Below are 16368 nucleotides of genomic sequence, written 5' to 3' on the forward strand. Positions count from 1 at the left end.
CTGAAGAAAGGAAAAATCGCTGTGCTTGTTTTTTCCTAAATGCAAGCACCTTTTTAAAAAAAATGAAGATTACTTGGTTGAAACAGGAGAAACCAGTGCAATTTGGCTTTCATGTTAATGTTTAAAATACATGATTTCTTGTCATTTAGAATTTAGCTTGTGGTATTTAACCTATCTGAGAATGCCTATTGGCCCGGCCTGTACCAGTGAATATTTCTGATGTTGCTTCCTAATTTAATATTGTGCAATAATAACTATTATTGCCTGCATATTAAATGCGAGCACACAACTCAAGTTACACAGAAAACTGACAATAGAGCACGTTTATGTTACTGGGTTGTCATTATGATGCACTTAAGTAAGATTGAAAGGAGCCAGAGCGGTTTTCATGCTTAGAAATGTCAAAAAACTTTGCTGAAATGAGTAAGAAATTTACCAAAAGAGTAGTGATTTAAACATCAAATATCACCATTATGCAATAAACAAAAATATAAGAGGACTGTGAGTTTTACATATAAAATGTAACAAACTCAATTCTTCATATTAGTGGTCGACCAATATTGTTTTTTTAAGTTACCAATGAGGATATTTGAGAAGGAAGGGAGGCTGATGGCTGATATTTCATGCTGATATATTAGTTTCTGTTATTTTACATCTAATAAAATACAACTATTTAATAATATAACTACTAGACGGGCACATACTGACGCCAAGCCAAAATGACATCAGATCTCCTCTAAAATTTAGAGGAGGGGTAAAAGCTAAGGCAAAACAATGGCACTATGAACGTCAATGAACATTTCTTCAACACTAATGTTGTTGTTGCATTGTCATATGCTTCCACTGACAGTTTGGGTGACTGACGCGTCACTGTAAAACACTTTGAGGTCCATACATGTGGAAAAGTCTTGATTACGATTGATTTACCATCAGAAATTAAGGTTTCTTTTTAAATTTTCAGTTCAGTTTCAGTGAGCATTTATTGGCCTGATGAATCAGCTGGCTGATGTTTTATTAATAATTCAAATATGTCAAGAATTCAGCTGGAATATTAAAGTAAATGAATGAAATTAAACTAATTATTGATGAGAAATAAAGTAGGAAAAATGCAACAGCAGCTCAAGGCAGATAAAACTATACCGGAGAGTAAAACTGACAGGAGCTTTTAGTTTGTTGAATTAAATCTATTAAAGTAATACAGGCAAATTCCCACTGCCACTACTCTTGAATATAGCAGTTGACCCCTTATTTCATTGTAATATTTACAAATGCTTAAGCAGAGCTAAACCTGTATTTTTTTCCTTTTCTTTATGACTTTAAAGTGAGCTGCCATTGAGCAGGAGCTGACTGTGTCAGAAGCACCCAGTAAAACAGTGACTGGCCAGGGTGAGCGGTGTCTGTTTATGACTCATTTCTACCTGCTGTCAGGCGGCAGGGAGACATTATGAGTGGAAGGGAGCAAGAGAGAGAGAGAGAGAGAGAGAGAGAGAGCGCTGAGTGGTAACAAGGGAAGAATTGTTTGAGGATCGGAGACTGTCGTGGGGTTGTGGGGAAAACAAGGTATTAGTAAAAGCTATTAAGAGATGGGCCATTTAGTAGCTGATATTGGCTGGTGTTGGCTGGGTATGTTTGACACATGGGCACCTTTATGAGGCAGCTGCTGAAGTGAGAAGGGCAAAAGGAGGATGCTCATATGCACAGTGAAGACATTCTAACCTTGTGGAAAGTCAAATGATCGGAAATTATCTGATTGTTTTCATTAAAATTTAGCAGGCTGGTTAGTGTGGGTTCATCATCATCATTATATTTGGCCTTAAAAGGCTTTAGTTCCATAAAGAAGTCATACACAGGCTTTTAAAGGAAACATTGGTGGTGTCTAGAGGAAAGTCTGTGGTTTCAAATTCAACAGAACATTCACTTGGATCAATCTTTATAAATGAAATGTTTCACTGTTTCAATACCACAAGGAAATTATGGGAATTTTAAAAGATTTAAAAAGACAAAATCTTGCATCATTCCGAGAAACAAGTGAAGCAAATAAAAATACATGAGTAAGCATGCTTTGAAACAGACTTTGAGTAACTCTGTTTCCTGCAATTTGGTGCTGATCAATTATTCATTCATTCGTCACTGTTAATCAAAGAGGGGCGAGAGCGATTCCCAGCAGACACTGGGGTCCACCTTGGACCCAGCGGACAACATCTTTACACTCACAACGGCATACCATCTCCAGGGAACCTTACTGATGTTTTTTGGTCTGGAAGGAAGAAGTAAGGGTAGCTGGGTGAAATTTTTCATGATATAAAGGCAAGCAGGTGCATGATAATGGATTTTTTGCTAATATAAAAAAAATGTTATTTTTTAACTGATTTTGGCCAATAACCATAATAAAAAACATAGTGTCTGTCGTGGAATTAACTTATTATACTCTATAAAATATCTGGCAATCATAAATTGAAAAGCAAATTTTAACACCTTTGAAACAGCATTAATCCACGTTACAGTTGGACTTAATTTAAGATCAATAACCATAAAATGAAGAGAAAGTATGACAGGAACTCACATGTGAAAAAAGGAGCTTTTCCAAAGCATACTGAATTGTATTTAATACTTGTAAAAAATGTATGTATGTAATTGAGTTTTTTTTTTTCTCCTTGTATAAAAAAGACAAATCAATAAGATGGACACAAGTTTCCCCCATCACAGTGTCATGGTTATATGTACACATCATGATTGAGATTTAAGGTGAACACGTAAAACCTTCCTCCCTCCCTCCGCAGATTAATATGAAACCAGTCCTGTAGTGTACTCTCATACATCATTCAGCACACAGGTGCTACAAAATCCAAATAAAGAAATAATAATTTAAACACGTTTGAATGGAGTGTGAGTTTCCCATTTATGTCAATAATAACAGGGCACAGTAGGAGATTGCCTGTAAAATAATAAAATTATCATAATTATTTAATAACAAACTAAAAACGAACATTGTGGTGCACAGCTATTGTAGCATCTCAAATTCATCAATTTTTAAGAGCTCTGTAACGTTGGTGTCACATGACTTTGAGGCCGTCGCTGATTGGTCAACTACACTCTACGACAGCTGCGTCGACTTCCTTTCTCCCGGAGCAAAGATGGCGGAGTACGACCTCACCACCAAAATTGCCAACTTTTTAGACCGTCATTTGGTTTTTCCTCTGCTGGAATTCCTGTCTGTAAAAGAGGTATGGAGAATATTAACTCATAGACAATCTGATACATGTTCTTAATACTTTTGGGAAATTCTACACGGTTAGAGCGCTCGTGAAAGCCATGGCACATGGAGTTGGTCACATTATGAGCACCAGCCGAAAAGAAATGCATATTAAACTCGCTTACAGCCGCAAATGAAACTGTAGGGTCAAAATAAAGCGTCTACAAACGCGTCTACTCATGAAGAACACTTACAAAACATCCATTTGTCATTTTTACGGTGGAAAATGAGTGTCGTTGGTGACGCTTTTCATTCTGACTAGCTTACATTGGCTCTGCCTGCCTCGCGCTGTTTCAGCAGCTGACGGAAGGAGTGCGTGATTTTAGACTCCGGGCTACACGGTTGGGCGGTGCTCTTACACACGATACATACTTAATGTGGGAAATGTCCCTGTCCAATGAGGAACATCCTGGGCAATGGATGACTCGGAACCGGATTCGTTCTGCTGGAAATGTTTCCATATATTAGAAGAGAACAAAAGATTAAATAAATCCAGCACTTGAAACGACGTCCTGCCGTCCAAGGAGCGGTGATAAAACTTTAAAATGAAAATGTCAACGGCGGTATATCAAAACTGAGACATTCATATTCTAAGGGGGGGGGGGTTCATTCGCTAAATCGTAATATTAAAGGCCTAAAATAATGAACCAGTTATCAAACCTGAACTTCCTGCATTGATAGCATTAAAAAAATATCTTTTTGCCACCTGTCTGTCTTAGATCTATAATGAGCAGGAACTTCTTCATGGAAAACTGGAGCTCCTCAGTGACACAAACATGGTTGACTTTGCTATGGATGTGTACAGAAGCCTGTACTCTGAAAAAGAAATACCTCAAAGTAAGTGTTTCACTGCATATTACACACTTTCTTACATTTATTAGCACACACTCAAAACCAAGGGGATATTAATATTGCTTCATAGACTTCATGTACTGCTCCAGACCCTGCAACTCTGAATCAATTCGACAGTTAACCTTGTTTTTACAGCGTTTTCTGCACTCAAGTGCAGGCCATTTATATGTTGCTTTATGGAGTCTTTATTCTCCACATGTTAGCTCTAAGGGAGAAGAGGACAGAGGTTGTGGCCCAGCTGAAGCGCCTTCAGTCAGAGACAGAGCCCATCGTGAAGATGTTTGAGGATCCGGAGACAACGAGGCAGATGCAGTCTACCAGGTAAAGCTTGTTGGTTTTTAATCAAGCATAGTCTCAATCGATGTTGCTGATTTTATGATGATTTGCCTCACTGAGGTTGCGAGTTTTACTCTATGCTGTGCTCCCATGATTTTTGGAAAAAAAAACATAGCAGCATCACAATTGGATTTTGAGCTGGAATATCACTTGATGCACTTTTTCTTTCACTGAGCAAAGTCCATGGTGAAATAAAAATTTGTTGTAACCTGTATTTAGAACATTATGTAGTTTTTAGAGATTTGTATGTGAAATAATCAAACATTTTTCATTTTACTTTGCTTGAACTGCTTGTTTCTTGGTTGTTGTGCTGTAGACATTTGTCTGTTTAAGCCACATATTTGCAAGACTGATGCCTGTAAAACAGCAACATTGTTGAAGCACATGTTTATGATATTGTTAGTTTTGCTGTCAAAATGTAGTCCAAAGGAAATCCTCCTATTGGATGAGGAGTCTTGTCTGTTATAAGTTAAACATAATTTTTTTTCTTCATACCACTGGATTTGTCAAACAATAGCAAAAGCATCTGGGGTTAATGAAGACTTCTCTTCCGAGCCAAAGGACATAGTTTAATTCCACTATTATGGCATAAATTATGTCTGATGTGCTTTTTTTTTAACATTAAGTCTGGATTAGAGGATTTCCCATTATTGAAAATGAGAATAAGATTTATACTTGAACCTCAATGCTTTGTCCATTTAGCTTAATTCAAACATATCTGCAAATCATTTCAGAAGGAAATGGAGACTATCCGCCTTAGAACAACTATTGAACAATAGCCATTGGGACTTTATTCCTAACCAGGGGCCTATATCATAATGCAGGATTACTGGGTTAGCGAGGTAGCTTTGGGTGTAACCTGGGATTTTAAGTGCTACAACGGTGGTTCACTTTTCAGCAAAATATATCACTGTGGTAACACAAGCTTATGACCTAACCTCATGTATATGGTAGTATCTCCATTGTGGCAGGACTATATCCATCGATAAGTTAAGACAACCTTTTTTCAAGCCTAGTCCAAGTGTTTCCCATTACTTTGCCTTTATTTTCCCTCTCAGAGCTACATACTCAAGACACACTTGAATACACTCCGTCAAGCCTTCTTTTCAGCAATTTAAGCAAAATTTCAGCCAGAAATTGTATTTGGGCTTTCAAGTACTCATAAATGTGTGCGTCTAGAGCTCATAAATTTGCTCCCCATACACTTTTTTGCATGAGATGTCACTATAGATTGGTTTTACAGCAACTTGGAGACCATTTCTGATTCGACCCTCATCATGTAAACCTGTAGAATTTCAATATAAACAACTACTATTATTGGATATAACCTTAGACACTGAGAATGCCCTGTAGTTTCTACTCTGATTTTTTTTTTTGCATCTGTTGAAGCAAAAAAACAAATGTATTGGCCTTTGACACAATGTCTTTTTTTGGTTCTTAGACTTTTTCAGTGCAGAAGGTCGCAGTAATGCTGAGCACACTTGGATTCTGAGACATCTTAGCAACTAATTTTCCTCTAAATCTCATAACAAGTGCAACACAAGATCTCGTTCTGGCGTCATTCAGCGTAGCATTAAACTTACATTCTGCTGTAGATTATGAACCAGCCAGATTCATCTGCATTGTTGTAAAACTGTATGCCAACATGCTATACATCATAATGTAAAAGAAGCAATTTTTTAATGACACGTGTGATATGGCAAGCAGCTCTGATAATTAATCAGATCTGTGTTTCCATAATGCACAGCAGGCTGACATTCCACACTCCAGGGAAGTCACCCAGGAGCTTACATGGTCTGTCCCACATTAGCCTCTCAGCAGGAGACGATCTTTCCTGAAAGAATCTTGGCACCAATTTAATAAAACTTGCTTGACTTAAATCACACATGTGCCAGCAAATGTACACTCTTGCAATCACATAATATAATTGCATATGGCTTGAAAAACATTCAGAGTATTGTCCAAATAAAGATTTTAATTCAGAGGCTGTTTCAAAATGTAGTTGGGATGCAACAGTTTATTTGTTTGCTTTGAAAAGAACCATAGAGACACAAAGGCAGAGCTGAGAAATCAGATTTCACTTTGCTCATTAGATATAGTGTGTTGGACATGGATTGCACCGATTTGTTTTAGCCAAACCAAATGTAATAAACAGCCCATCACTCTGTTTTAAAGTGACATGGTCTTCATGTATGTACACCTCTTGATTTAGACCACAAGAGGAAAAAAATATACCTGAACGGAGCTCCGAACAGCTGTATGTCAGCCAAATGGTGACTCAAGTCTAACGGCACTCTAACGACTGAAACTGTCTTGCTTTTTTATTTTTGCAGAGATGGACGAATGCTCTTTGACTATTTGGCAGAAAAACATAACGTAAGTTGTGCCTGATTTGCTGACATCTCACTACTTTTCTGCATTTCCCATGGCTCTTGTATGAACCCATGCTTGTTTTAGGGGTGAAATGGGAGGGCAGGCCGAGCAGGCAAATGTAGAATTACTTCCCAAAATCCTTAACTCACATTCAGGGTTTGTATGGCTTGCACAAATTCTGCAGACATTTACATTCTGTGGTGAATTGTTAAGAATAAACTGAGTAGTTGGGGACTCGTGGATAGAGCCGCAAGAATGCCGGAGGTTCTATATTTATAGTGATGTTTGGCCTCTTACTCTCCATCGGTCCCCTCCCACTCCGGTACACCGCTGACCTGCATGCTGTCCTCAAGTGTACCTCCACACAACTCGGGCTCAGTGCCCCTCAGCCTGCTGTGGGAAGGGCTTGGGCAGGATAGAAGACCTGCCACTGCCTGCTACTGTTCCACCGAGTCTTAGGGAATGGCCCCAGTTCACAGTGACATCAGTGATACTGGACAGGAAACAGGGCAGATAAATATAGGAAGTGAGTCTGAAATGATACCCTTATGTATAAAAATTTACTTCACATGACCACTTCTTGGCAGATTTGTTACACTGGCAAGTTATATTCTCTTGCCATTCATGGCAATATATACATTTAGCAGTGGTGTGCCGCAGTGGGGAAACTGTATCACTGCTGCAGAATCTGTATGGATTTAAAATGGTTACAGAAATTTATTGCTACTATTATCTTTCCCAGTATGTTTGCTGTTTAGGTTGTAACACCCTTTACCTGAATCCTCCTGTTTCGAACAGCAACAACTAAATCACACTGGAATCTTTCCCCCAGTGCTTGGTCGATGTTTGAGTTACAAATATTGTATGTCCAAATATTGTTTAGCTGAGACAATTCATAATTTACCTCATAGTGATATTGACGCTCTGATATTTCTCTTAAAGTTCCGTCAGGAGTACTTGGACACTCTGTACAGATATGCCAAGTTCCAGTATGAGTGCGGAAACTACTCTGGTGCTGCAGAATACCTCTACTTCTTCCGTGTCTTGGTAAGTTTTCTCCTTGTGTTAACATTAATTAACTCTTTCCCTGCTGGCAATTTTTTTTTTTTTTTTTTGCTTGCGACCCCCAACGTTTTCAAACCGCCAGAATATTTTCTACTATGATTATGAAAAAAAAAAAAAAAAAAAAAAAATATATATATATATATATATATATATATATATATATATATATATATATATATATATATATATATATATATATATATATATATATATATATAAACATAAACAAGACTGAAGCTTCCATTCTCATAAAATAAATAAATAAATAAAAACACTTCACTTGTAAAATCACCCTTGTATTCTATAAAAGAATAAACCGTAGTAATTGACCTGGTGGAGCTGCACAGCCCCACTGGACAACCAGCACATCCATCCGCCTCCTCACCACTACTGAAGGGCTCCTAAATCAGCCTGGTGCAGCACCACAGGCACCCAAAAAAAAACGCAACATTCATCTGTTTGCAGTGTCTTCTTGTTTCTAAAGCCGTTTCTGTGCTTTTTTGGATGTGGATACACCGTATTCTTTTAAAGGTGTGCAATAGCACTCCCTACCGCATGACAGTAACAACATGGACTACCAGAAAATTTTGTTTATAGTGGAAAAGGGTTAGATTTTATAAGGAATGTTGCTCCCATAGGGATTTACTAGTATCTGCTATTTCTATTTTTTAAAACAGATTATCAATATTGTGCTAGTAATAGACATGAAAATATATTTAAAAAAAATCCACTAGCAGTAATTATCCATTTCAAAGTGGGTGGTGCTATTGCTTTCTCATACGTTACAGCCTCTCCACCTTTCTCATTTTGAGTATGATTTATTTACCTACAAAATTAAGCTGCTGTACTGTGATGACTCTGGGTTTGTGCATCTGTGCAATCTGACATTTTCAGGAGGAAGAGGTAGAAAGAGGAAAAATGAACCAGCTGTATAGACGTGGATAGAGGGCTGTGGGATTGTGTAGTTTTGCTCCATTATGCTTCATTTAACCGCAGATTTCAAACTTGTGTCAAAGACAAAATTCTGCGAAGTTGCCTACTTCAGTAATTTAGTTTTACAAAGGTTCATGGCTCCATAAGTGGATGCACTGATGTCAAGAAAAGTCTTATTTTCCATTGAGTGCAATGGCTAACTTGAGGAAAGATGTAAAAACTTTTTCAAAAATTAAGTTGAGAAAGATCTGAATTTCCACACTACATCACAAATGGAAAGGAACATTTTCTGCCTCTTTATGGACATTGGATACCTTTTTTAGTGAGAATTTGACGTTGACGCTGACATTATGGTTCACAGTAAAACATTTTCATGCGCTGTGGGCTCAATTTTTGATTAATCAAAATTTCGGCTGAAGATGCAGTTGAGCAAATTTTGTGTCACTTGAGTTCGTTACTTTTTTTTTTTTTTTTTTTAGCACCAAGAGCTCATTTGTTGTTAATTTTCTAACATTTTAATTTTGGACCGTGGCTGTAGGACCACCACCAGGACTATTGGTCGACAAAGTCAGTTGACAATGTTTGGCACTGGACTGGACATTTTCATGCATGGAAACATGGATTTTCTTGGAAGAAGAAGAAAAACAAAGAAAGTATGGCAAATACAATCGGGTTTGGCAGCTGGCCTTCCCAGCCCCTGAAAACACAACAAGATGATTTTGATTTTTTTTTGTTCAGGCTTCCTTTAGATATTGTGGGTAATATCCACATTTTGAATTCTTTTGGTAATGATGATTGTGTAGTGAGACTTGGATATTATGACAGCCCTCACTGAAATGTAACTGTATAACTGTCACCTCACCTTCACTGTAGTATTTCACTATTTTCATTTGTATACTGGTTCTTGTCATTTCCCAGACATACAATCAAATATCGCATCATGTTTGCCAGACTACTTAAGTTCCCCAAATGCCCAGTGCTTGCACAGGAGAGGGAAAAGAACTGTTGAAGTAACTGAATGTGAAAAGCTTACGTCATTGCCTGTTCAATTCCCTGCACGTCCTGTGTATTAGGAGGAGAATGCTGGTCTTGGTCTTGAGGAGGATCTTTTACAGGGCCAAGTGATCAGCGGCGGACTGCATAATCTGTCTGTAGTCTTCTCACGGGGCGGGCCTCGGTGGACAGATTATTGATTTCACTGTTGTGGCCAGAGAGTCTCTTGTCACGACTTCTGAACTCATGGCATGCAAGGCATCTCTGACTTGACATCCAGGGGGTTGCACAAATTTGGCGGTCTGTTTCTGGGAGTGTGTGTACTTGGTAGTGTGTGTGTGTGAGTGTGTATATGAGCTGAAGGGCAAATACAAATTTCTAAAATGCTTGGAAAGACGGATTAAATACTTTTCAAGATAAATGTTTCTGAAAATCAGACAATGCATAACTATGTTTTGCAGAGGAATATAATTACAGTTCACAGAGAGCACTGGCAGTATTCTTGTGAGTGCATACGTGCACTTTTTTCCTCTATAAACAGAGACTGGTTGCCTGGGCTTCTGGCATTTGTTGCCTCTCTCCGTTTGCCCTCAGAGAGGTTGAAAAATGAACTAAGTAGTGAATGTGTGAAGGACTGCTGCCTGTCAAGATTTGGATGCCATAGTGGTCCCTGTCAAAACAGAGTATGGCCTCTGCAGGGTTTAGGGTATGGGACATTGTGTTGGAAGTACCAGGAATCATTGAGTGTTTATGTTAGGTATCAAGCTGTACTTTCTGTACAACGGAGAGATGCTTTATGGTCACATGTAAGGTCACCTTTGACCTTGTAGCTAATTCTCCATTGAATTGAAATGTGGAACCAGAGCATAAATCTGACATCAGTATTGTTCCTATCTGGGTTGAGGTGACAAATCACCCACCACTCTGCCATTGTAACACTGTTACCACTGTTAAGTGTGTGGGGGGGGGGGGGTATAGATGCGGCAATATATTGTGATTTTTTACATACAACTTCTGCACCTCTGCTTCGGTAGTTAATGCGGTCCAGCTACTCGACAGCGCAGCATTTCCTGTAGTAGTGAGTAAAGCAGCCAGGGAAAGATGTTTGCCATCTGATATACATACACACAGCAACATGTATTTTCAGCTCTATTTTCAATTTTTCAGTGAACTATGTTGAATTTCACAATGTATCAGGATATCTTCACACTAGCATATCTTGGCCCAAATGTTGTGATGCGGATTATACTGTGAAGTCCTTGCCAATACCCACTCCTATTCTTTTTACTGGGATTCTGCTGGGACAAGTTCCACTGCATTGTGCCATAAGTATTTACGATTCCCCCTCCTCAAAGTCTTTGGGGTTTTTAATGGGTGTTTTGTCCAAGGATTTTTTGGTGAAAGGACTTGATAAGCTCAGATGCATACAGTTTTGATTCTTTTATCATTTCCATTTCACAATTGTCATCCATACTCTACCATGGATAGGAAAGCTCTGTGCTAAAATGGTGTCTGTTTTTGCCATTTTAAATGTGGTTCTGTCCTACTTAATACTAAAGTAGCCTGCAAACAACATAGGTTAAGTTAATGCAGGTGGGTGTTAAGGTTAAAAAAAAAATGGTTTGTACGTTTTTGGTCCAGAATCTAAACATAAAATCTTCTCAAATGAGTAAGAAATATTCTCAAACACCCATGGTTTCCCCAAGTAGTGCAGTGATCCATTGCGTTCCCTGTATTGCTTTAAGCCTGGTTTATGCTTCTGCTTTGCGGTGATGCCGTACCTACGGTGTCGACGCAGACCCCTACGCGGACCCTCCGCCGTAGCCTGATGTGCACCTCCCAAAAAATCCTGACTACGCTTTGTGACGTGAACGTCAAGGACTGTGATTGGTCCTCTCAGAACGTCATTTCCGGTTCAGCACAACAACACTGCCATTTTTAAAAGTTTCTGTGGTGATTATCGAGGAGGTCAGCAAGTACAAAGACACAGCCACACCCCCTAGCGGCTTGGCGGTGAATTGCAGAGCAACGCGTACCCTTGACGCAGAACTTTGAATGCTCAATGACAGCGTAGGGTCTATGCCATCGCCGTGATGCAGAAATATAAGCCACGCTTTACCTTTACACGATTGGGCATCCATGCAGACATATCGGCAGTGTCTGTGGGTGGGAAGGTGGATGAAGATATATGTCCTGGTTGCTGCACTCGCGCCTCCTCTGGTCACTCTGGGTGTGTTTTCACAGGCATGGGAACTGAAGGACGAATTAAATCCTCCATTACATTACACCCTCTTGGTAAAACCTGTTGCCACCAGGTGACAGATGTGGCTGATGACCACACATGCAACAGAGCATGAAAGGGTGGAGCAATGAGCAAAACAGCTGGGTAGGGTGAAGTTTTGCTGTACAATTTAGGAGAAAAATGGTGGAAGAAGGCCCCCCTTTTTCATAAAAGGCTGATATGAATTGTTGATGAAGCAGAGCAGATTGATGCAGTTTCAGTAAAAAAAACATAAGAATTCTCTGAGACGCTTTAGAAATAAACTTTGTTGCCTCTGGTGGAACCATGATTGTCATGAGTGGATGCAGTGAGGCCACTGGCCTGGTGGATCCGGACAATAGTGGGGGGATGGGAGCCAGCATAACTGAAGAAAATTATCCCAAGCATCACTTTCTGCATTATGGTCTGTGAATGAAAACATTTTTGTATTGACGTAGATGGAAAAACATACACTGATGCTGTGCTGATGCCTGTGATAGACCAGAGTCAGCTTTCTTTTGATTCCTGTGGTGGTGTCTCGCATTGAATAGAAAGTTCAGCTGAGTGTTCTATAATGACCAGAGGAACCAGCCTTGGTTTCCAAGTGTCACTCACATGTCACTCCCTCTTTTGTTTGTCTTTGTTTCACGATTTAGCTTTGTGGCAAAGCAAGAACTCATGCCAGCCTTGAGAGAATGGACAGGAATAAGATCAACCTTTTGTCTGTTCATTAGAGGGGAAAACATGAAGACCATCGTTTCTTCTTCTAATTGGCATTTGATCCTCCTCTGCCTTGCCGCTTGTCTTTCAGATGTCTAGCTAGTCATGCACATTCACTATGCTGGAGTGTCCCCTCCTGAAAAACTTGGCAGGGTCTCTGCATGATGATGAACCCTCTTCACTACAAACAGCCCTCTTAACCCGAAGCAGTTGGGTACTTCATTTGATGAGTTTTACACTGATGGCTCAAATCTGGATAAGGGAAGAGGAGCATCAAGGATACAATGATGGCTAATTCAGTAGAGCTTTCTACTTTCACTCCCTCCCAAAAAAACAAATTTAGGAAAAGCCTGCAATGCATGTGTCCCACTGTTCCATTAACTGTAGTTTATGGCTTTGCAGCTCAGTCTGAATAAACCAAAATTGCTCTTATTGAGGTATGTTATTCAAAGTCCAGCATGATATATTTTGTCTTTTTTACCCCTCAAATTATTGACCTTTTTTTTGGTGTTTTTTTTTAAGTTCCAGCCAGATCAGACTGTAACTGGATATGTGTTGCTTACTCTTGATAATACACGAGGCTTTTTAAGGGGGGAAAGGTAGAGAAGGATTTCATTAGTCCATATACTGCTCTTCAGTGTTTTTGGACCTCCCATCCTCACAGGCCCCTTGTCTGTTCCTCCCTCTCCCCTTATGGGAGAGGTGAGGCTCCGTAAAGTCATTTAACGTGGGAAACCCAGTCAATTAAACGAAGGAAGCCAGCCTTGCAAAATCCATGCCTCAGGTCTTGTTACAATGCGGCCTAGACCGAAAAGAGCAACTTATTCATATCATCACCTAATGCAGGGATTGGATGTTAAGAATAAAGATTGAGTATCCCGACAGATCCCCAGCACAGTAAATTTATTGTTGCTGGTCAGTCAGTGAAAATGTGCCCATTTCACAAACCAATGGAAATTCAAGGTAACTGCTGGAAAAACCCAGGTATCAAAATTTTTCTAGCGTGGCCACAAGGGAAAGTGTGTGTGTGTGTGTGTGTGTGTGTGTGTGTGTGTGTGTAAAAAGCTACCATAATGACCTGGAGGTCAGCCAAATGTTGCTGGCTAGGACTTCCAAGAAGGGGGGGGTGAGGGGCAAACAAACACTTGAACAGATGAAACGCTGATCTTTGTGATATTGTCGGTGCAGTCTTAAGTTTTTTTTTCAGCTCTTGCTGTTACAATACTGATCTTTTTGTGACATCTCTATATCCTAAAAACCCACAAATACACTGTGCAGCTCTGATTGGATAAATGGACACACCGTCTCAGTGTGTTCTCCTTTGCGGGAACACCACAAAAGATTTTCCAAATATTTTCCTGCCATCATCTCATATTATAGCACTTCTCTGAATCAGTATCAGGAGGTCTCTTAAGGAAGTTAAAAAAAACAAAACAGAAAACCTTTATATCCGAATAATCTTGCCAATTTGTGTGGTTCCAACGGAAACCTGTTCTTTTTTTAGTGTTTCCTTTCCTTGTACATCTGTCGTGTCTCACAGTCCACTTCAGCGGCTGTCCGATGGTGTGTGGTTAGCATCTAGCTTACTCTGGCCACTCAGCAGACACCCACCCTGACTTCCTGCTTGACTCATGTCACTGCGCTTGGTGTTTGTTGTTATCATGAACTATTATGGCGAGGCTCCCATGGGCCTTAGGGTGTAGTCCAGTGTCCACTACAGAGTGATTACCCTGCTGAGGTTCAGAGGCATTCTCAACCTGTGTTTCATTACCTGAGTCTTTTTTGTTTGTTTTAGCCTGCTCTGGAAATGAGAAACAGTAGTCTGAAACATATTTGAGGATGATTATCCTCACAAAGATTTGACTTGTTAGCTTCAGTTCATATTTCAAGCTAATTACCCTGTGATAACGACGGAGTTGTCCAGAGTTGCCAAAAAAAATGGATGGAAATTATTGTAATTATCGTTCTTGTGACTGAAGTGGAGTTAAGTTTAAAAAAAAAAAAGCAAACCTCACTGGAAAAGGGTGGAATTGCATTTAATGTAAGTGAGGAGTAGTCCAAAACCCCAAAGGCATTATAATAAATGAATAAAAGTACATAAATCTTTATAGTTTTGGAAACTTCATGCGACCAGCAGCTACCCTTTTCTGCTTTTTAAATGAGGTTTTCAAGTGAACTTCAAGTGAATTTTACGTTGCATCTTGTGTGTGTTTTTATTGACCCAAGACATTGGTGATTATTATTCTCACAAATTTGACTGTCTTTTCACATGCAACACTTCTTTATCATTGCGAGAACAATTCACAGGCGGCCCAGACATATCCGCCTTTGCTCACAGGCTTAAGAATTCCTCAAGAATTATAATCCTATAGTCAGGATGAATTTTAAGTTTTAATGTAAACAATTAAAATTTCGATTCTTGATAGTCCGAGTCTGCTGGTCTGCATCTGAGTATCTGGTTTAACCAAGAGTGACATCAGCTTTGTCAGCAGCTCTATGATAATGTGCCGGTGACATTTCTATTTGGTGTTCTTTAACTGCAGTTAATCAAAATACTATCAGAATTGCTATTTGGCAGATACATTATCCACATTGTAAGACATGCAAGGTTTTGATTACAAGTCATATTCAGCAGACATCGGGGTTGTTGCTCGTTGGGTAGAGACCTCAGAACACACCATTGTTAGATTTCTTTCAGTGAAAACGAAATACAACATCTTCTCTTCCCACTAAAATCATGAGTCATATCCAGTGGCACTGTCTGTCAAAGTAATTATAGGATGAATTTTTTTTTTGGTCACATCGTTCAGGCCTTTCTCACTCAGGCCTCATAACACCACTGGTGTCGCTGCCAAATTTTTTTGGGTTTCATCTGCTGGTTTCTCACAGCTGAGCTTGAAGCTCCCAGCTTACTGCCTTGTTCATTTATTAACTTCTCTCATATAATACAAACTAAGTAGTTTTGTCAATAGAGCGTAGCAAATCAAGACTTAAGTCTTGTGTTTGTAAAGCTTCATTATGGTAATTTTTTGGTACACCGTGGAATTACTGGCAGAAAGAATCTACAGTACATGCTGTGTGTGTTCCATTGTGGTATTTTTGAGTACACTGTATAGTCGAGAAATGTACACACAGGAGTGTAAATAAATTGCGCTACATAGTAAGAAGACCTCTCAAGCACAGCCTTAATCTCACAAACCACATAGCCTCATGAACTGGTGGTACTCATCAGGCTGAAACAAACAATATGAGGTCAAGTTTCCATCTAACTGTGCCACCACTTCATCTGAAATTTCAGAAAACCAGAAGAAAATTTAGGTGCGTTTCCTTCCACTAATGTTATGTGAATATAAGGAGTTGGTTCTGGGGGCCACTTGTGTACCCATGCTGCCTCCAGCTTGGCTGGATGTCTGTTAAGACACAACTGGCTGTGTGTACTGGTTGGAAGTTCAAGCTGTTTATCCTGATAGGATATTAGCTTGTTACTCAAAAGGTTATTTTTAAAAAAAAACTGTTTGACAGCAGATTTTTCCCTCTCATTCAAATGTCACACAGGACACAACCCTATAGAAGAGATTTTTCC

General features: G+C 39.4%; 1 protein-coding gene across 1 annotated transcript in view; it reads left to right on the forward strand.

Annotated features, from left to right (window-relative positions):
- The first annotated feature begins 3075 nt into the window (after positions 1-3075).
- Positions 3076-16368, forward strand: part of eif3ea (eukaryotic translation initiation factor 3, subunit E, a) — a 33890-nt gene continuing 20597 nt past the window's right edge. The window contains exons 1-5 of the mRNA XM_086217362.1: positions 3076-3224; positions 3973-4090; positions 4309-4426; positions 6775-6817; positions 7757-7861. Of these exons, the coding sequence (XP_086073488.1) occupies positions 3135-3224; positions 3973-4090; positions 4309-4426; positions 6775-6817; positions 7757-7861 (474 nt within the window). The 5' untranslated portion in view covers positions 3076-3134. The remainder of the gene's footprint in view (positions 3225-3972; positions 4091-4308; positions 4427-6774; positions 6818-7756; positions 7862-16368) is intronic.

Source organism: Aulostomus chinensis, chromosome 11 (genome assembly GCF_037954235.1).
Source record: "Aulostomus chinensis isolate RoL2024-O1b breed Wild chromosome 11, RoL_Achi_v1.0, whole genome shotgun sequence".
In the NCBI taxonomy this organism is placed as follows: domain Eukaryota; kingdom Metazoa; phylum Chordata; class Actinopteri; order Syngnathiformes; family Aulostomidae; genus Aulostomus; species Aulostomus chinensis.